Source organism: Oncorhynchus mykiss, chromosome 32 (assembly GCF_013265735.2).
Source record: "Oncorhynchus mykiss isolate Arlee chromosome 32, USDA_OmykA_1.1, whole genome shotgun sequence".
Classification (NCBI taxonomy): domain Eukaryota; kingdom Metazoa; phylum Chordata; class Actinopteri; order Salmoniformes; family Salmonidae; genus Oncorhynchus; species Oncorhynchus mykiss.
Window position 1 is genome coordinate 23,106,361 of NC_050572.1, and position 16,464 is coordinate 23,122,824.

The 16,464-nt window shown below is 45.2% G+C and overlaps 1 protein-coding gene across 1 annotated transcript; it reads left to right on the forward strand.

Annotated features, from left to right (window-relative positions):
- The first annotated feature begins 1,621 nt into the window (after positions 1-1,621).
- LOC110488125 (homeobox protein MOX-2) lies at positions 1,622-13,683 on the forward strand. Its single transcript, XM_021560155.2, has 3 exons — positions 1,622-2,668; positions 7,299-7,471; positions 12,733-13,683. Exons 1-3 carry the CDS (start codon positions 2,140-2,142, stop codon positions 12,952-12,954), a joined length of 924 nt encoding a protein of 307 aa, XP_021415830.1. The 5' UTR covers positions 1,622-2,139; the 3' UTR covers positions 12,955-13,683.
- Positions 13,684-16,464: the final 2,781 nt, after the last annotated feature.

Sequence of the window (16,464 nt, forward strand, 5' to 3'; positions counted from 1 at the left end):
ATAGTCCCACTATGCGAAAACCAGATGGGATGGCGTATCACTGCAGAATGCTGTGGTAGCCATGCTGGTTGTGTGCCTTGAATTCTAAATAAATTATAAACAGTGTCACCATCATAGCACCCCCACACCATCACACCTTCTCCTCCATGCTTCACGGTGGGAACCACATATGCAGAGATCATCCATTCACCTACTCTGCGACTGCACTTGAAGAAACGTTAAAAGTTTTTGATATTTTCCGCATTGACTGACTTTCATGTCTAAAAGTAATGATGGACTGTCATTTCTCTTTGCTTCTTTGAGCTGTTCTTACCAAATAGGGCTATCTTCTGTATACCACCCTACCTTGTCACAACACAACTGATTGGTTCAAACATATTAAGAAGGAAAGAAACTCCACAAATGAACTTTAGACAAGCAACACCTGTTAATTGAAATGCATTGCTGATGACTACCACATGAAGCTGGTTGAGAGAATGCCAAGAGTGTGTAAAGCTGTCATGAAGGCAAAGGGTGGCTACTTTGAAGAATCTCAAATATAAAATATATTTTGATTTGCTTAACATTTTTGTTGGTTACTACATGATTCCATATATGTTATTTCATAGTTTTGATGTATTCGCTATTATTCTACATTATAGAAAATAGTAAAAATAAAGAAAACCCTGGAATGAGTCTCTGTGTCCAAACTTTTGACTGGTACTGTAATTGTAAATGAAAGCTGGTAAAAACAACTGCCAAGTGAATCACTTTGACAAACAATAACTCATTTCATTGCGCTAAATTAGTTTTTCTCACTCTATTGCGTTTATACAACCCCCCTATAATTTTCCATAATGAATTCACATGAAGTCTTTTCTAATGGCTGAAAAAACTCAGATCAAAGAGATACTTTGACAGTTAAAACACACAGTGAAAAAGGGAAAAACTTAATGAAGACTTGAAACATGAAAATACATTTAAAGAATGACAAAGTGATGTTTAAAATTACTAGGGCTTAAATGCTTAGGAGTGTGTGTGTGTGTGTGTGTGTGTGTGTGTGTGTGTGTGTGTGTGTGTGTGTGTGTGTGTGTGTGTGTGTGTGTGTGTGTGTGTGTGTGTGTGTGTGTGTGTGTGTGTGTGCGTGTGAGGGTGAGGGGAGTAGAGTGGAGGGGTTAAGGGGTAATGTTAACACACATACAATATTTGAAGATTTGGATAAAAAGTTGATCAAATCAATCAGATGCTGAATGGAGTCCAATATTGGGCCACATACACACAGTAAACATATTTTCAAATGACCTATACACCTAAATGCAACGCATCAGCAGCTATATGCAGTAAACACACAAACAGCAGATAATGTTGGGGTGTTGAACCCCCAAACCCTCATATCCAACCCCCTAAAGTCTGACGCAACACTGCACTTCTCAGAAATCGTGTCGAGGGGGTCGGGTGGGTCCAAAATAAATTGCCCACTTTTCTGGAGGCCAGGCCATTGGAATGGTTTAGATTTATTGTGCGTTGCGTTTTGGAGGAAGATCGTATGCATGTGGTCAGAAGCCTAGCAGTGAGTCAGTTCACCAGTGACCCGGCCTCCCTCTCACGTTACGTCCTATATATAACATCCCTGCTCCTGGCCTCCTCCCACCCTCCCTCCCTCTCATTCTCTCTCCCAACTTCCCTGGAACCACCTTCTCCCTGGAACCACTCTGGCCTCAGCCGTCTCTCCTCTCCTCCGTCTCTCTTCTCTGTCTACCGTCTCCCTGTGTCCTGACACCCGAGCTCCAGCTCAGCAGAGTCAGTGTTTACCCGCGCTGTGCCTGGCAACAGGCTGCATGCTCGGGATAACCGGAGGCCCTACCTTTCAACGCTGCGATCTCTGCCTTCCTTCAGCCTCCTCCGATCACTTTCCCTGGGAACTAACGGGGAGCGCACGGAGGTGAGAGGTGAGAGAGCCGTGGAGGAGAGCCCTGATTTGAGGCTCTGGGTCCACCCACCTCCCTCAACTGGCTTCAGTCTGCTCTACTCTCTGTCCTGCAACATCGCTGTCTTGTGGCCTCAATTAGTCACTCTGGTAGTTCCTGTAAGTTTTTGTGGTTGTGTGTGTGGTGGACTTAGGGGGGTTCGTCTTTTGGGTGGATCTTGTGGAGCACTGTTATGGATCACTCCCTGTTTGGGTGCCTCCGTAGCCCCCACGCCCCGGCCCAGGGTCTGCACCCCCACCCTGCATTTAGCCAGTCCCCGCTGGCGCTGCACGGACGCTCTGACCACATATCCTACCCTGACCTGCCTGGCTCCTCACCCCCATGTGGGGGGTACCCTGGACCCGGGGAGGAGGGCGTGTACGGAGGGCAGCAACACCACCATCGTGGAGGACACCCGCATCAGCAGCACCCCCACCACCCACAGCACCAGACCCACCAGACTCCCTGGCATGTCCCCCAGATGCCCTCAACCAACACTAGGCATGGCCTCTGCCTACCTCCCCCAGACAGCCAAGTCTCAGAACGGTGTGGTGGGGGGACCCCAAATCTGTGTGGCTCCAACACCAACCCCAGTCTGGGAGGTAGTAGTGACCCCACAGGTGTATCCTGTGTCCCTGGGGACTTTGGACGACAGACGATGTCCCCGGACGAGACTGAACAGAGACGGAACAGTAAGGGGAAAGATGATTTGCACAGCTCAGGTAAGATGAGGACAATGAGGACATTATTCTCTTCTCTCCTCTATGCTTTTCTTAGCTTTGAGTTCAGGCTCAAAGTTTTGATTGTTTCTTTCAAAACTCACTGAGGAATTTTCATCACATAGCGAGGGAGTATAACGATTTTAAGTTTTTGGTTTGTCTATTCTCATATTGGGGATTTCACCATCTGTGTGTAAGCAAACACAGTCCACAGATGTTGAAACCGGAGAGAACAGTTTGTGATACAGTAATAAAACACACAAATGAATCGTTTGCATTTGAACTAATTGGCTAATGTTTTCATGATCACTGAAAGCGCTGTAGTCTTCTGCGTCAATGCTCCTAAATTCGAGAACCTCATGAGAAGTTGTGCAATGACAACAGGGTTCAGTGCATACTTTTTAGTTTCAAAGTCAATTCAAAGTTTGAACCTTACTAACAAGTAGGTAGGCTTATTGTTTTAGCATTTGGGCCTTGTTTTTACACTGGTTGTCCAGATAATATTGAGGGCCGTGTGTCATTGGCATTTTTCTTCAGGTTTATTTGAAACTGACTTAGTTCTGATAATTGAAACCGATGTCTTATTTGATTACCGACTGCTTGATGCTCATGGTTCAATGTTGGATATAATTTTGTTTTCTTAATTGTCTACTTGCAAATGTAATTCATTCATTTCAATGACTAGCTATTGCACTACAGTTAGCTGTAATGGAACATTAAACTCTATTAGCATCTCTTTATGGGAAGATATGTATACCCACATTTCAGTACTATAACACCTTGTGTTGTAGGATCTTTAAAGATCTTATTTGAGCTCGATTATGTCTTATCGCTACTGTTTTCCATGCTCTATTGACATTCATTCATATCTGGAATTACTGTCTAGAATTTTACGAGGTAGGATTATGCTAACTTTATTGATATTTAAATTAAATGCAGGCAAGTGCTTTTTAGAAACAGCGCCTTGATGTGTGAAACACTAGGCGGCAAGGCCACACACTTAAAATATGATCTTGTACTTCATTTCACCTGAATTCAATGAATCAAATTATTCTCACACCATCATTTAGTTATCTTTTCAGTAAAACAAGAGATAAATAATGAATTAATGTTTTTATAAATATATCTATTATGGAAAAGTTTTTTTTTGGAAGCAAAATGATAATCACAATTCAATTAAACCATTTGACTTGATAAAAAGGTTAAATTGTCTTTCTAAATACTAAGGTCAATAGTCATACTATTCTATTGATAATCTTATATGAAGAAATGAGCAAGTGTGATGCATTACAGATTTGCAGTCATCTTCTGTTAGTTGAAGCATTAGATCCATTACCTTTCTGCCTACATTTGTTTTAACAGATATCAAGATACTTTGGTTTCCTCTCTCAGTGTTAAGCAATAGGGAATTGATTTACTTCTGTTATTTGCTGCAATATTGACATAGATTGAACCGGTAGAAAGTCACTGAGACAATCTTCCATTTTCATTAGAATCAAAGTGCCCTTTAACATTCCTCAATCTCAACCCCCTCAACCCCATTTTATAGGTTATAGCCTGGCACAGCCAATATTTTATTTGTCCCTCTCTTCAGGCTCCCAGGGATAATCAACAGTGACATTTTCCTCCAGGGTATTAATGGCCTGCAGGTGTGATTTCTGTGAAGCCTCCTTTTAAACTGTTACAATGGGCACACCTGGGCTTTTTCATAGGCCTAAACCTACATAGTATTTATGGCTGTAGAACGTATGTACCTATAGCATTAGCCGCGACAGCTGTGTGAAAAAGCCGCCTCTTAATAATAATAATAATGTGGGTGGAGAATTAATCCATAACACTTCTGGAAATCACTGTTGGTCATCGACAGTATGGATGATAGAATGAAATGTAATGGAAGAAAATAGAATAGAATATAACTATTCGTCCATTGGTGACGTAACAAAAAGCTCTATATTTAGGTCCAATTTCCACATTTGTTAAACAACTATTTTCAGATGAGCCCATTCAGTGGCACGTGGGAATGTGTACCTAAGTCAGTGATATTATAGATAATTTTACACACTGTCCTCCCAACGACTATGTTGCCTTTGAGAGCACTGAGGTTGTAAGGACAAACTGATCTGTACCCCGGGTGGAGTCTCAAAATGGCCGATGGCTAAATGCGTTGGACACGTCATGCAGGGCACCGCACTAGACCTAATATGGCTGTATATGGCTGTAGCCCTCATTATCAGCAGTCATCATAATAATGCAAGCTCCATCCATATCTGGGCTGGGGACCAGACAAGTCAGGCCCTTAATAAGTTACTAGCACAGTGTCTGGACTTCCTGGCGGCTACACGAGGGCTGATTCAGGTCATCAGTGCAGGGTCACGACAAGAGCACTGCTCTCTGTATCCAGAAGCCATTTCACTGACACCAGCTTCCAGTGGTGTCGTGCACCAACAAATTTTATTGGGGCACTGATAGGATGGCCAAATTCCCTTTGCATTCATTCTGTTAGTTATACTGTATTGTGCCTTTTTTCATCCTAAAAATGTATCAAATTGAATGAGCAGGAAGGCTCTGCCAGGTCCTACTGTCTGTATCGTATCGTTCTCCCTGCAGGGAAACCCACCAGGTAGAAGTGCTGTTGTTCCCAGTAGTTAACTTTCCACTTCCATTTGCCATCTCTCAGGTTAGTTTTACCCCGGGGTGCAATTGTAATTGACAGCCAGTAGAACTGTGAAGCCCTACCCAGGAGCTGCACCTCTAACACCAATCACGTTTCCTAACATTAACCTCCATTGCGCGTTATAAAAGGCAACATGGGCTTTATTTGAGGTCCTATTTCTGATGAGGTAACGGTCTTATGAGGTAACATGCTGTGGCAATAGTGAAATAAGTGGTAAAATAATGGTCAAATGCACCTTCTTGATACATAACAAAGGATGCTAAACAAAAGTTAAAGATGTAATGTAGATTCATGTTGTAGGAATACTAAAGGAGTGTTGCAAGACACTGTACGGTATAAACCATTAAACAATTGTTTCAAATAAAATAAAATACCTAAACCATGTGAAAGATATTTTGTTTGAAGATTTTATTTCCAGAAATGTCTTCGTCCCATATTCTGTTTTTATAAATCGAGTGCCATGAATACAGGGGACTGGATGTGGCAGAGAGAAATACTTTCCTGACACTATTTCATTTGTCAGCACATCCAGAACGTCCAACAATTACAGTTGAACTGAGAGAATGTTAGCTGGTTTTATTTGGCGTGGACTAGAGAACAACATGTCAATTACAGCTCAACTCTTTTGATGAATTGTAGTGTTATTAAGAGATATTTGAATGAGGTTCACCCAATTTGAAGACACATCTATATGAAAAAAACATTTGTAAAGGATTTGATTAAATGTACCCTTTTCAGAATCCAATTGAGCAATCTGGATTAAATACAGACAATTAGACCAAAATAAATTACAATCTGGAAAGTCTTTCTGAAGTCTACTTAACTTCAATCAAATATACAATGAATCGCACCACACACTCTTACCAGTGGCATCTGCAGAAACGCTTCAGCCTGTATGTAGAGTGGGCCGGTGTAAGATTTCCAATCATGCACCATTTGATGTCTAGGCCCGTGGGTGGTGCTTAGCTGATCTATGTATCTATTGGTCTATTGTTCAGTCTGCCAGGTGATAGGTGGGAGGTTCACACCCTACATTACCTCCCCACATTACCACATCACATTATCACGCTACCACATCCCACATAGCAGAGGCAGCATGCACCTCATTTTTGGGGCATGAGTAGGATGGCCAAATTCAATAGCTTTACTTACATTTTTAATAAAAGAAAGAATACCTTCCATCTCATCATTTAGTTACAAGGGACATTAGCTCCACACTATCACATGCATTATTACATCAGACATTACCACATGCATTACAGCTTCACATTACCCCACACCTGACTGACCTCAGCTTCACCTTCCCTCCGGTCCACCAGAGATGAACTCTTGGAATCACTTTTGTCTTAGAACAATAGAACTACAGTATCGAGTTGGCTAGCCTCAAATATTAGCCCTCTTTTTGGATGAAACTTCTATTTAGAACAGGTGATAAAGTACTGGAGAGAGGCAAAGACAATTCCACCAACTTTCCAGTTAAACAAATGATTGTTATAGGGCCTACAGTATTCTCTGTGTTGCCTAGGTTTAAATGAAATGAGGCAATAGAAAATTGATTTGTGGATTTTCCACATACGGTAAGAATGTGTTACAACTTGATAATATTTGAGTGATATCAGTCTGTTTCTTTCTATGCTCCAAGGAGTGAAGATGAGTGAGTTTGTTTCAGAGAAAGAACACAGGGTAGTTGTTGGAGGGAGCTGGGCTCTGAGACTGTAGAGAACTCCCTGCCTGCCACCTCTCATGCAGCTTCCCCCTCCTCCAGTAAGACACTATAAAGTGTGCATGAACAGTATCCCCATAATAAAAGGTGATTGTCACCCCTAATTGTTTTGCTTTCATTTTGCATTTCAGCCCTGCAGTTTATCACACAATCCCTTCTTTTTTCACCACGTTTTCCTCTCCTTTCGTTTTTGGCGACTCAACAGTGTCTGGAAAAAGTTCTGTTTTTCATTTCAGATTCCCAGGACGGGAGCTATAAGTCTGACGTGAACAGCAAGCCCAGGAAGGAGAGGACAGCGTTCACCAAAGAACAGATCCGGGAACTGGAGTCAGAGTTTGCGCACCACAACTACCTGACGAGACTGAGGCGATATGAGATAGCAGTCAACCTCGACCTCACAGAAAGACAAGTACGTTACCTGTTGTTGTGTGGAAGCAATCAAATCTACACATTTGCATATAAAACAAGTGAAAAGTGACAAAGAAAAAAATAAGTATCTTACCTGTGTGGTGTTGATAAAACAAAACAAGTTAATTTGTCATATTGGCTTATCATATTGGCTTATCATATTGGCTTATCATATTGGCTTATCATATTGGCTTATCATATTGGCTTATCATATTGGCTTATCATATTGGCTTATCATATTGGCCTATCATATTGGCTTATCATATTGGCGTATCATATTGGCTTATCATATTGGCTTATCATATTGGCTTATCATATTGGCCTATCATATTGGCTTATCATATTGGCCTATCATATTGGCTTATCATATTGGCTTATCATATTGGCTTATCATTTTGGCTTATCATATTGGCCTATCATATTGGCCTATCATATTGGCTTATCATATTGGCTTATCATATTGGCTTATCATATTGGCTTATCATATTGGCCTATCATATTGGCTTATCATATTGGCCTATCATATTGGCTTATCATATTGGCTTATCATATTGGCTTATCATTTTGGCTTATCATATTGGCCTATCATATTGGCCTATCATATTGGCTTATCATATTGGCTTATCATATTGGCTTATCATATTGGCCTATCATATTGGCTTATCATATTGGCTTATCATATTGGTTTACCATATTGGCTTATCATATTGGCTTATCATCTAATCATCTAATGACAAAACATTATGCAGTTCATTTCTCTCTTTGATGATCAAATAAATCCGAACATTTTGTGTGAACAAATTATCTGAAAGAATCACGGTTAGAGGACTGATTCTGTAATTACCCTAAGAACTCACAGACTCATGTATTCAAAGACTCACACAGAAATGTCAGCTAACAGCAGTTGTTAGGGATTCTATTAAAAACTGCACAGGCCTCAGGATGAAAACCCTGTATGTTTTGACATTACCAAACGCTTGTCATGCTAATGTTCTGAATCTCATCGCTTCCAAACCAAAACCACTGAGGCTTTTTGATATATCTGTGCTGCATGTGTGTGTGTGTGTGTGTGTGTGTGTGTGTGTGTGTGTGTGTGTGTGTGTGTGTGTGTTGCCAGCACCACTGGTCTGTGTGTGTGTGTGTGTGTGTGTGTGTGTGTGTGTGTGTGTGTGTGTGTGTGTGTGTGTGTGTTGCCAGCACCGCTGGTCTGTGTGTGTGTGTGTGTGTGTGTGTGTCTGTGTGTGTGTGTGTGTGTGTGTGTGTGTGTGTGTGTGTGTTGCCAGCACCGCTGGTCTGTGTGTGTGTGTGTGTGTGTGTGTGTGTGTGTGTATGTGTGTGTGTGTGTGTGTGTGTGTGTGTGTGTGTGTGTGTGTGTGTGTGTTGTCAGCACCACTGGTCTGTCTCTGTGTGTGCAGGGACTGTCTCATGGCATGTGTCAGACACCAGATGTTTCTGTATTCCCTTCAGACTCTAATAGGAAGTACACTGACATTAAGGGGCGGATTCCCACACAGTATGCAGAAGGGAGAATCTCTATTGAAAGTGTTGTTTAGTCCAGTATGTAGGATTAAACTGGGGCCAGGATAAAAAGAAACACACTTTTCATCTAAATATTTATTTTTTAATGTCTTAATCTGCCTTGATCTAAAAAGTTGGTCTGCATAAGTCTGTTGGTAGTGATGCGTTTAACCAAACCAATCTACACACTCACCACACCCATAAGTGCTTTTGGAAATCATAGTCTGTTGTATAAGTCCAATCAGACTTTCAAGGCCAGGCCCAGGCAGCCAGGCAACAACCCACTGAGGACTTAGGCCTTCCAGCTAGGAGCCCTGTCCTTCACAATCACTCCCACTCATATTGGCTGCCTCTCCTCTCTTCCTCTCTCCTCTCCTGTCCTCTCTTCTCCACACATTCCCAATGCAAGGCCTATAAATCTGGATGTGCGTGGGGGTTGTGTGTCTGTGTCTGTCTCTGTGTGTGTTAGTGTGTGTGTACATGTGTGTGTACATGTGTGTGTGTGTGTGAGTGAGTGTGTGTGTACGTGTGTGTGTGTGTGTGTGTGTGTACGTGTGTGGGGGTTGATCTTGGATGTTAAACCCACTCTAACATCCTCGTGGCTATTATCTTACAGTGCAGCTTCTACCTCCCTGATCTTGCTATTAACTACTATATAGCTTTACCAATAATGATTGTACATTCTGGCCTCAGCCCAAGGGCATATACAGTGGCAGGGGTTTATACAACTTGTGGACACCAATCCTCATCTCGTCTCGCCACTGAACCCTGCGAGTGTGTGTGTGTGTGTGTGTGTGTGTGTGTGTGTGTGTGTGTGTGTGCAACAACTTAGGTAGAACTTACTGATTGCCCAATTAGAGTTGCACCCAAGGCTGGCAGAAGATTTTGTATGGCTTGTGGATATGTGTGTCCGAGTGCATTTGTGTGTTTGTGTGTATGTAAAACAAAAACATACGAAGGACTTAGTTTTATGAGGCGGTCGATGCTAAACCTGTTTATTCGAAAATGAGCCACACATGCGTGTTTACTCTGTAAACTTAACTCCTGTCTTGGGCCTGTGAGTGGCAGGCCACAATGCCTAAAATAAATCCAGGAGAGCTTTGGACTCCTGTGAGAAAGCAGGTCGCTCAGGGGGGTGGATAAGAGAGGGGTGGGGATGAAGGGAGTATAGGAGGGGGTTGGAGTTTGTGGGGCATGGGGAGGGCCAACAGGAGGGGTAGGGCTGTGAAGGGTCGTCAGTGGGGGATGGGGAGGGCCAACAGGAGGGGTAGGGCTGTGAAGGGTCGTCAGTGGGGGATGGGGAGGACCAACAGGAGGGGTAGGGCTGTGAAGGGTCGTCAGTGGGGGATGGGGAAGGGAGCTTCGCTCATTCCCGATCCGATCGGGCCGTTTTAGGCAGCAGCTTAATCATCACGAAGAAGAGACGCAAATACTGAAGGATCTGTGGAGTCAGGAACAGGATCCGAGGCAGGGCCCCCCGCCAGTGTGCGGACGTGACCCATGCATCAGCACATACCTGGCCATGTCGAAATAAGACGCCCCAACAGCCAACACTAACCACGACAGCCAACACTAACCACGACAGCCAACACTAACCACGACAGCCAACACTAACCACGACAGCCAACACGAACCACGACAGCCAACACTAACCATGACAGCCAACACTAACCACGACAGCCAACACGAACCACAACAGCCAACACTAACCACGACAGCCAACACTAACCACGACAGCCAACACGAACCACGACAGCTAACACTAACCACGACAGCCAACACTAACCACGACAGCCAACACTAACCACGACAGCCAACACTAACCACGACAGCCAAAACTAACCACGACAGCCAACACGAACCACGACAGCCAACACTAACCATGACAGGCAACACTAACCACGACAGCCAACACGAACCACGACAGCCAACACTAACCACGACAGCCAACACTAACCACGACAGCCAACAATAACTGGCCCTACTGTCATCGAGTGCTACCTATACCCTACACCCAGGGTTCAGTGTCACCCTGTGCAACCTACATCGTACACAGTGGGGTCAAAACCCAAAGTACCCCGTCGTCTACAATGGGGGAACCAAGACTCAAGTGGCGTGCGACTGTAATGTTCTTGTAGATAATGATTTAGCACTCGGCTGCCAGCTCTGGTAGACGAGGTGTCTCTCAGGGTTTACGTAAGATCATACCGTGTGAAGAGGGAGGTGGGGGAGCTAGAGAGTGTGTGCGAGGGGGGGAATGGTGTGTCGGGAGGAGTGTGTGTGTGTGTTAAAAGAGAGGTGGGGGAGCTGGGTTGCACACTTGTGTTTGTGTGTGTGTGGGAGGGTGGGGGGGGGGGAATGGTGTGTCGGGAGGAGTGTGTGTGTGTGTGAAAAGAGAGGTGGGGGAGCTGGGTTGCACACTCCTGTATGTATGTATGTATGTATGTATGTATGTATGTATGTATGTGTGTGTGTGTGTGGGTGTGTGTGTGTGTGTGTGTGTGTGCGCGTGTGCGCGCACATGCTCTGCTCAGACAGAGGTCTGTTTCACTGAGGCTGTAAATCTCTGTCACACACACTGATAGAGAAGGGTTCACACCAACAGATTCAGGACATTGGTTTCCTGACGCACAGGGGGACGCTAGGGTTTTACTGAGGGGGAACGGGAGGGAAGAGGTGGGGGGACGCTAGGGTTTTACTGAGGGGGAACAGGAGGGAAGAGGTGGGGGGACGCTAGGGTTTTACTGAGGGGGAACGGGAGGGAAGAGGTGGGGGGACGCTAGGGTTTTCTGAGGGGGAACGGGAGGGAAGAGGTGGGGGGACGCTAGGGTTTTACTGAGGGGGAACAGGAGGGAAGAGGTGGGGGGACGCTAGGGTTTTACTGAGGGGGAACGGGAGGGAAGAGGTGGGGGGACGCTAGGGTTTTACTGAGGGGGAACGGGAGGGAAGAGGTGGGGGGACGCTAGGGTTTTACTGAGGGGGAACGTGAGGGAAGAGGTGGGGGGACGCTAGGGTTTTACTGAGGGGGAACGGGAGGGAAGAGGTGGGGGGACGCTAGGGTTTTACTGAGGGGGAACGGGAGGGAAGAGGTGGGGGGACGCTAGGGTTTTACTGAAGGGGAACGGGAGGGAAGAGGTGGGGGGACGCTAGGGTTTTACTGAATGGGAACGGGAGGGAAGAGGTGGGGGGACGCTAGGGTTTTACTGAGGGGGAATGGGAGGGAAGAGGTGGGGGGACACTAGGGTTTTACTGAGGGGGAACGGGAGGGAAGAGGTGGGGGGACGCTAGGGTTTTATTGATGGGCCTACATACCAAGAACTCCAGAACGCCACGAACCAACAATGGCATCGAGTTACCTCAGAACCTCACACACAATATACACCCCATCTCCACTCGCTCACAACAATGCCTGAACACTTTGTGCACTTCAAATGTATTGAAATGTTCTTCATGTGGTTATTATTATACTAAATACATGTTCTTAAACCTTGGCTAATATTGCCCTTGTTACTGAGAAGGGCTATGATCCCCCAGCCCTCCTGAAAACAACCCAAGTGTCAAACTCCAGTCCTTGAGGACCACAGCATCTGCAGGTTTTCATTCCTCATAGGAGTGTCTAAATCAGACACCAAAGGAATGAGACGAAATTAGCAGTCACTGTCGCCCTCCAGGTTCTAAGGTGGACCCCCGCCGTATAACTTCCACGCTATTTCCCTGTAAACTAATTGTTCTCTTCTCCTCCAGGTAAAGGTGTGGTTCCAGAACAGAAGGATGAAGTGGAAGCGTGTTAAAGGAGGTCAACAGGGGGCAGCAGCGCGAGAGAAAGAACTGGTCAACGTGAAGAAGGGAACTCTGTTACCCTCAGAGTACTCTGGCATGGTGGGAGGACTACATCACTCCACTGGTTCCCCTGGTAATGAGGACAGTCACGACAGTGACCAGAGCTCAGAGCATGCTCACTTATGACCCTGACCTGCCACATATGCCACGCAGAGGTCAAAGGTTAAGTTTGCGGCCATTTGAACAAACGTCTAAAAATGCAGTGAGTTGATGAGATCATGTTGCATTTACAGGTACAGCATTACATACAGTATGTTGAGATTAGACTCAGAACTCAGAAAGAACACCTAGGCCTTTTCTCTCAGGAACCAGCAACAAACAGGTTTTCTGACTGAAGGTGTTTGTTGAGGAGTGAAGAAAGAAAGAAGTCAAGGTTAGCAAGAAGAAGAAGGAATGGAAGGAGCATGGAATTAACAACTGGATGTGTGAAATAAAACAACAAATGATATGCTTGTGAGCAAAGCCTCAACCTCATGAGACTGTAAATTGGGAATAAAATTGTATATTATTGTGAACATTCCACACGTGCCTTGATAGAATGGCTTGGATTTTTGAACTGTCAAATATAAAATTCTACTGTATTTACTCCGTTTGGAATACAAAAGTCATCCAATTAGTTTTAAGTAAAAATGTGGAATTTAATTGAATAGTAGGCTATTACCGTGAGTTCTACTATGCTGATTTACTTACAACATAACTGAATGGTGCATATTAGCAAACATCTCCATTGGTTTTACATTTTGCTTCCACTAAGAGTCTTAAAAGTTAATTTTTTTTGTGAAAAATGTATACTTTTATTACATATAAATCTGGGACATAATGGTTTCTGAAGTGAATAAAACTGATCAATCAAAATCATTTTTGTCATTGTCCGGTTCTTGAACATTCTCACAATATTGCACAATTGGTATGTTACTAGATCTGTAAAAAAAACATGTTAATGTAATTTAAAACCATATGTAGACCTAGAGTTTCTTTGCCTTCTGTATGAGTGTGCATTCTAATTTGTGTCGATTTGTGTCGATTTGGCCGTGGCAGAGCCGTAGAGTTTTACAGTACAGAACCAGCTGGTTTTGGCCGTGGCAGAGCCGTAGCCTCTTACAGTACAGGACCAGCTGGTTTTGGCCGTGGCAGAGCCGTAGCCTCTTACAGTACAGGACCAGCTGGTTTTGGCCGTGGCAGAGCCGTAGCCTCTTACAGTACAGGACCAGCTGGTTTTGGCCGTGGCAGAGCCGTAGCCTCTTACAGTACAGGACCAGCTGGTTTTGGCCGTGGCAGAGCCGTATTCTCCTACAGTACAGGACCAGCTGGTTTTGGCCGTGGCAGAGCCGTAGCCTTTTACAGTACAGAACCAGCTGGTATTGGCCGTGGCAGAGCTGTATTCTCCTACAGTACAGAACCAGCTGGTTTTGGCCGTGGCAGAGCCGTAGCCTCTTACAGTACAGAACCAGCTGGTTTTGGCCGTGGCAGAGCCGTATTCTCCTACAGTACAGGACCAGCTGGTTTTGGCCGTGGCAGAGCCGTAGCATCTTACAGTACAGAACCAGCTGGTTTTGGCCGTGGCAGAGCCGTATTCTCCTACAGTACAGGACCAGCTGGTTTTGGCCGTGGCAGAGCCGTATTCTCCTACAGTACAGGACCAGCTGGTTTTGGCCGTGGCAGAGCCGTAGCCTCTTACAGTACAGAACCAGCTGGTTTTGGCCGTGGCAGAGCCGTAGCCTCTTACAGTACAGAACCAGCTGGTTTTGGCCGTGGCAGAGCCGTATTCTCCTACAGTACAGGACCAGCTGGTTTTGGCCGTGGCAGAGCCGTAGCCTTTTACAGTACAGAACCAGCTGGTTTTGGCCGTGGCAGAGCCGTATTCTCCTACAGTACAGGACCAGCTGGTTTTGGCCGTGGCAGAGCCGTAGCGTTTTACAGTACAGAACCAGCTGGTTTTGGCCGTGGCAGAGCCGTATTCTCCTACAGTACAGGACCAGCTGGTTTTGGCCGTGGCAGAACCGTGGCCTCCTAAAGTACAGGACCAGCTGGTTTTGGCCGTGGCAGAGCCGTAGCATCTTACAGTACAGGACCAGCTGGTTTTGGCCCTGGCAGAACCGTGGCCTCCTAAAGTACAGGACCAGCTGGTTTTGGCCGTGGCAGAGCCGTAGCCTCTTACAGTACAGAACCAGCTGGTTTTGGCCGTGGCAGAGCCGTAGCCTTTTACAGTACAGAATCAGCTGGTTTTGGCCGTGGCAGAGCCGTATTCTCCTACAGTACAGGACCAGCTGGTTTTGGCCGTGGCAGAGCCGTAGCGTTTACAGTACAGAACCAGCTGGTTTTGGCCGTGGCAGAGCCGTATTCTCCTACAGTACAGGACCAGCTGGTTTTGGCCGTGGCAGAACCGTGGCCTCCTAAAGTACAGGACCAGCTGGTTTTGGCCGTGGCAGAGCCGTAGCCTCTTACAGTACAGGACCAGCTGGTTTTGGCCCTGGCAGAACCGTAGCCTCTTACAGTACAGAACCAGCTGGTTTTGGCCGTGGCAGAACCGTGGCCTCCTAAAGTACAGGACCAGCTGGTTTTGGCCATGGCAGAGCCGTAGCCTCTTACAGTACAGGACCAGCTGGTTTGGCCGTGGCAGAACCGTGGCCTCCTAAAGTACAGGACCAGCTGGTTTTGGCCGAGGCAGAACCGTAGCCTCCTAAAGTACAGAACCAGCTGGTTTTGGCCGAGGCAGAACCGTGGCCTCCTAAAGTACAGGACCAGCTGGTTATGCAATAACCGCAAGTTTGGATTTAACTGATTTGTGGCTTTCCAGCTCCCTCAGAATCACAGACAAAGTGGATTTGTGTTCAGTTGTGGTCAGATTTCATCAGACTCCAGAACCCTGCTTTCTCTCTCTGTTTCTTTTATTAGCTGACTGTCTGATTTAGCTGTTTGTATATGACATCGCCTGATCAAAGTAGAACACATAGACGGTTCTCATCAGGAATGTCGGTCAGAGCTGTTGGAGAATAAATTAGAATGAGGAATGTATTCATGAGGATTTATCGTGAAGCTTAGCCATATGTTCAGCTGGAGTGATCAGAGACCTGTCTAAACAGTGTGATGGATTTGACCCTGCTGAGGCAACAATTACAAGACAATTGAATTCCTACATGAGCGGATAAACAAATGTACACAAAGAACATGAACATTGACAACCCAAGAACAGCATCTGAAAGATTTGTAAAGCTTTCTTTGACAGAGTAGATCACACACTTAACATGTGTTACATTTTGTATACCCATTGATATGACACGTAGTCAAATGTAGACAGCTAACGTAATTGTGTCTAATTCCATTTCAATGGTGCTCCAGTGTTCTGCATTACAGTGTGAAGGGACGGTGCGGTACAGGCGAAAGCCTGTCGTTGTGGAATACCTCTGCACCGTGTAACTTCTGATCTTGAATGAACCTTCTACCTTGATCCCTTCGGGAGCAGCTTTCGTTCTGCAGGAAGGGTAATGTTGTCATTACAACCCTCCATGCCAAGAACAACACACGCCAACTAAAGTCTTTTCCACATTGAATCTGAGCATCTCCTTTGCTTTTCCAACTGAAAGGATTTAGTATTATTCTCAGTATAGTGTAGGTGTTGAAAGATGATGTACACTG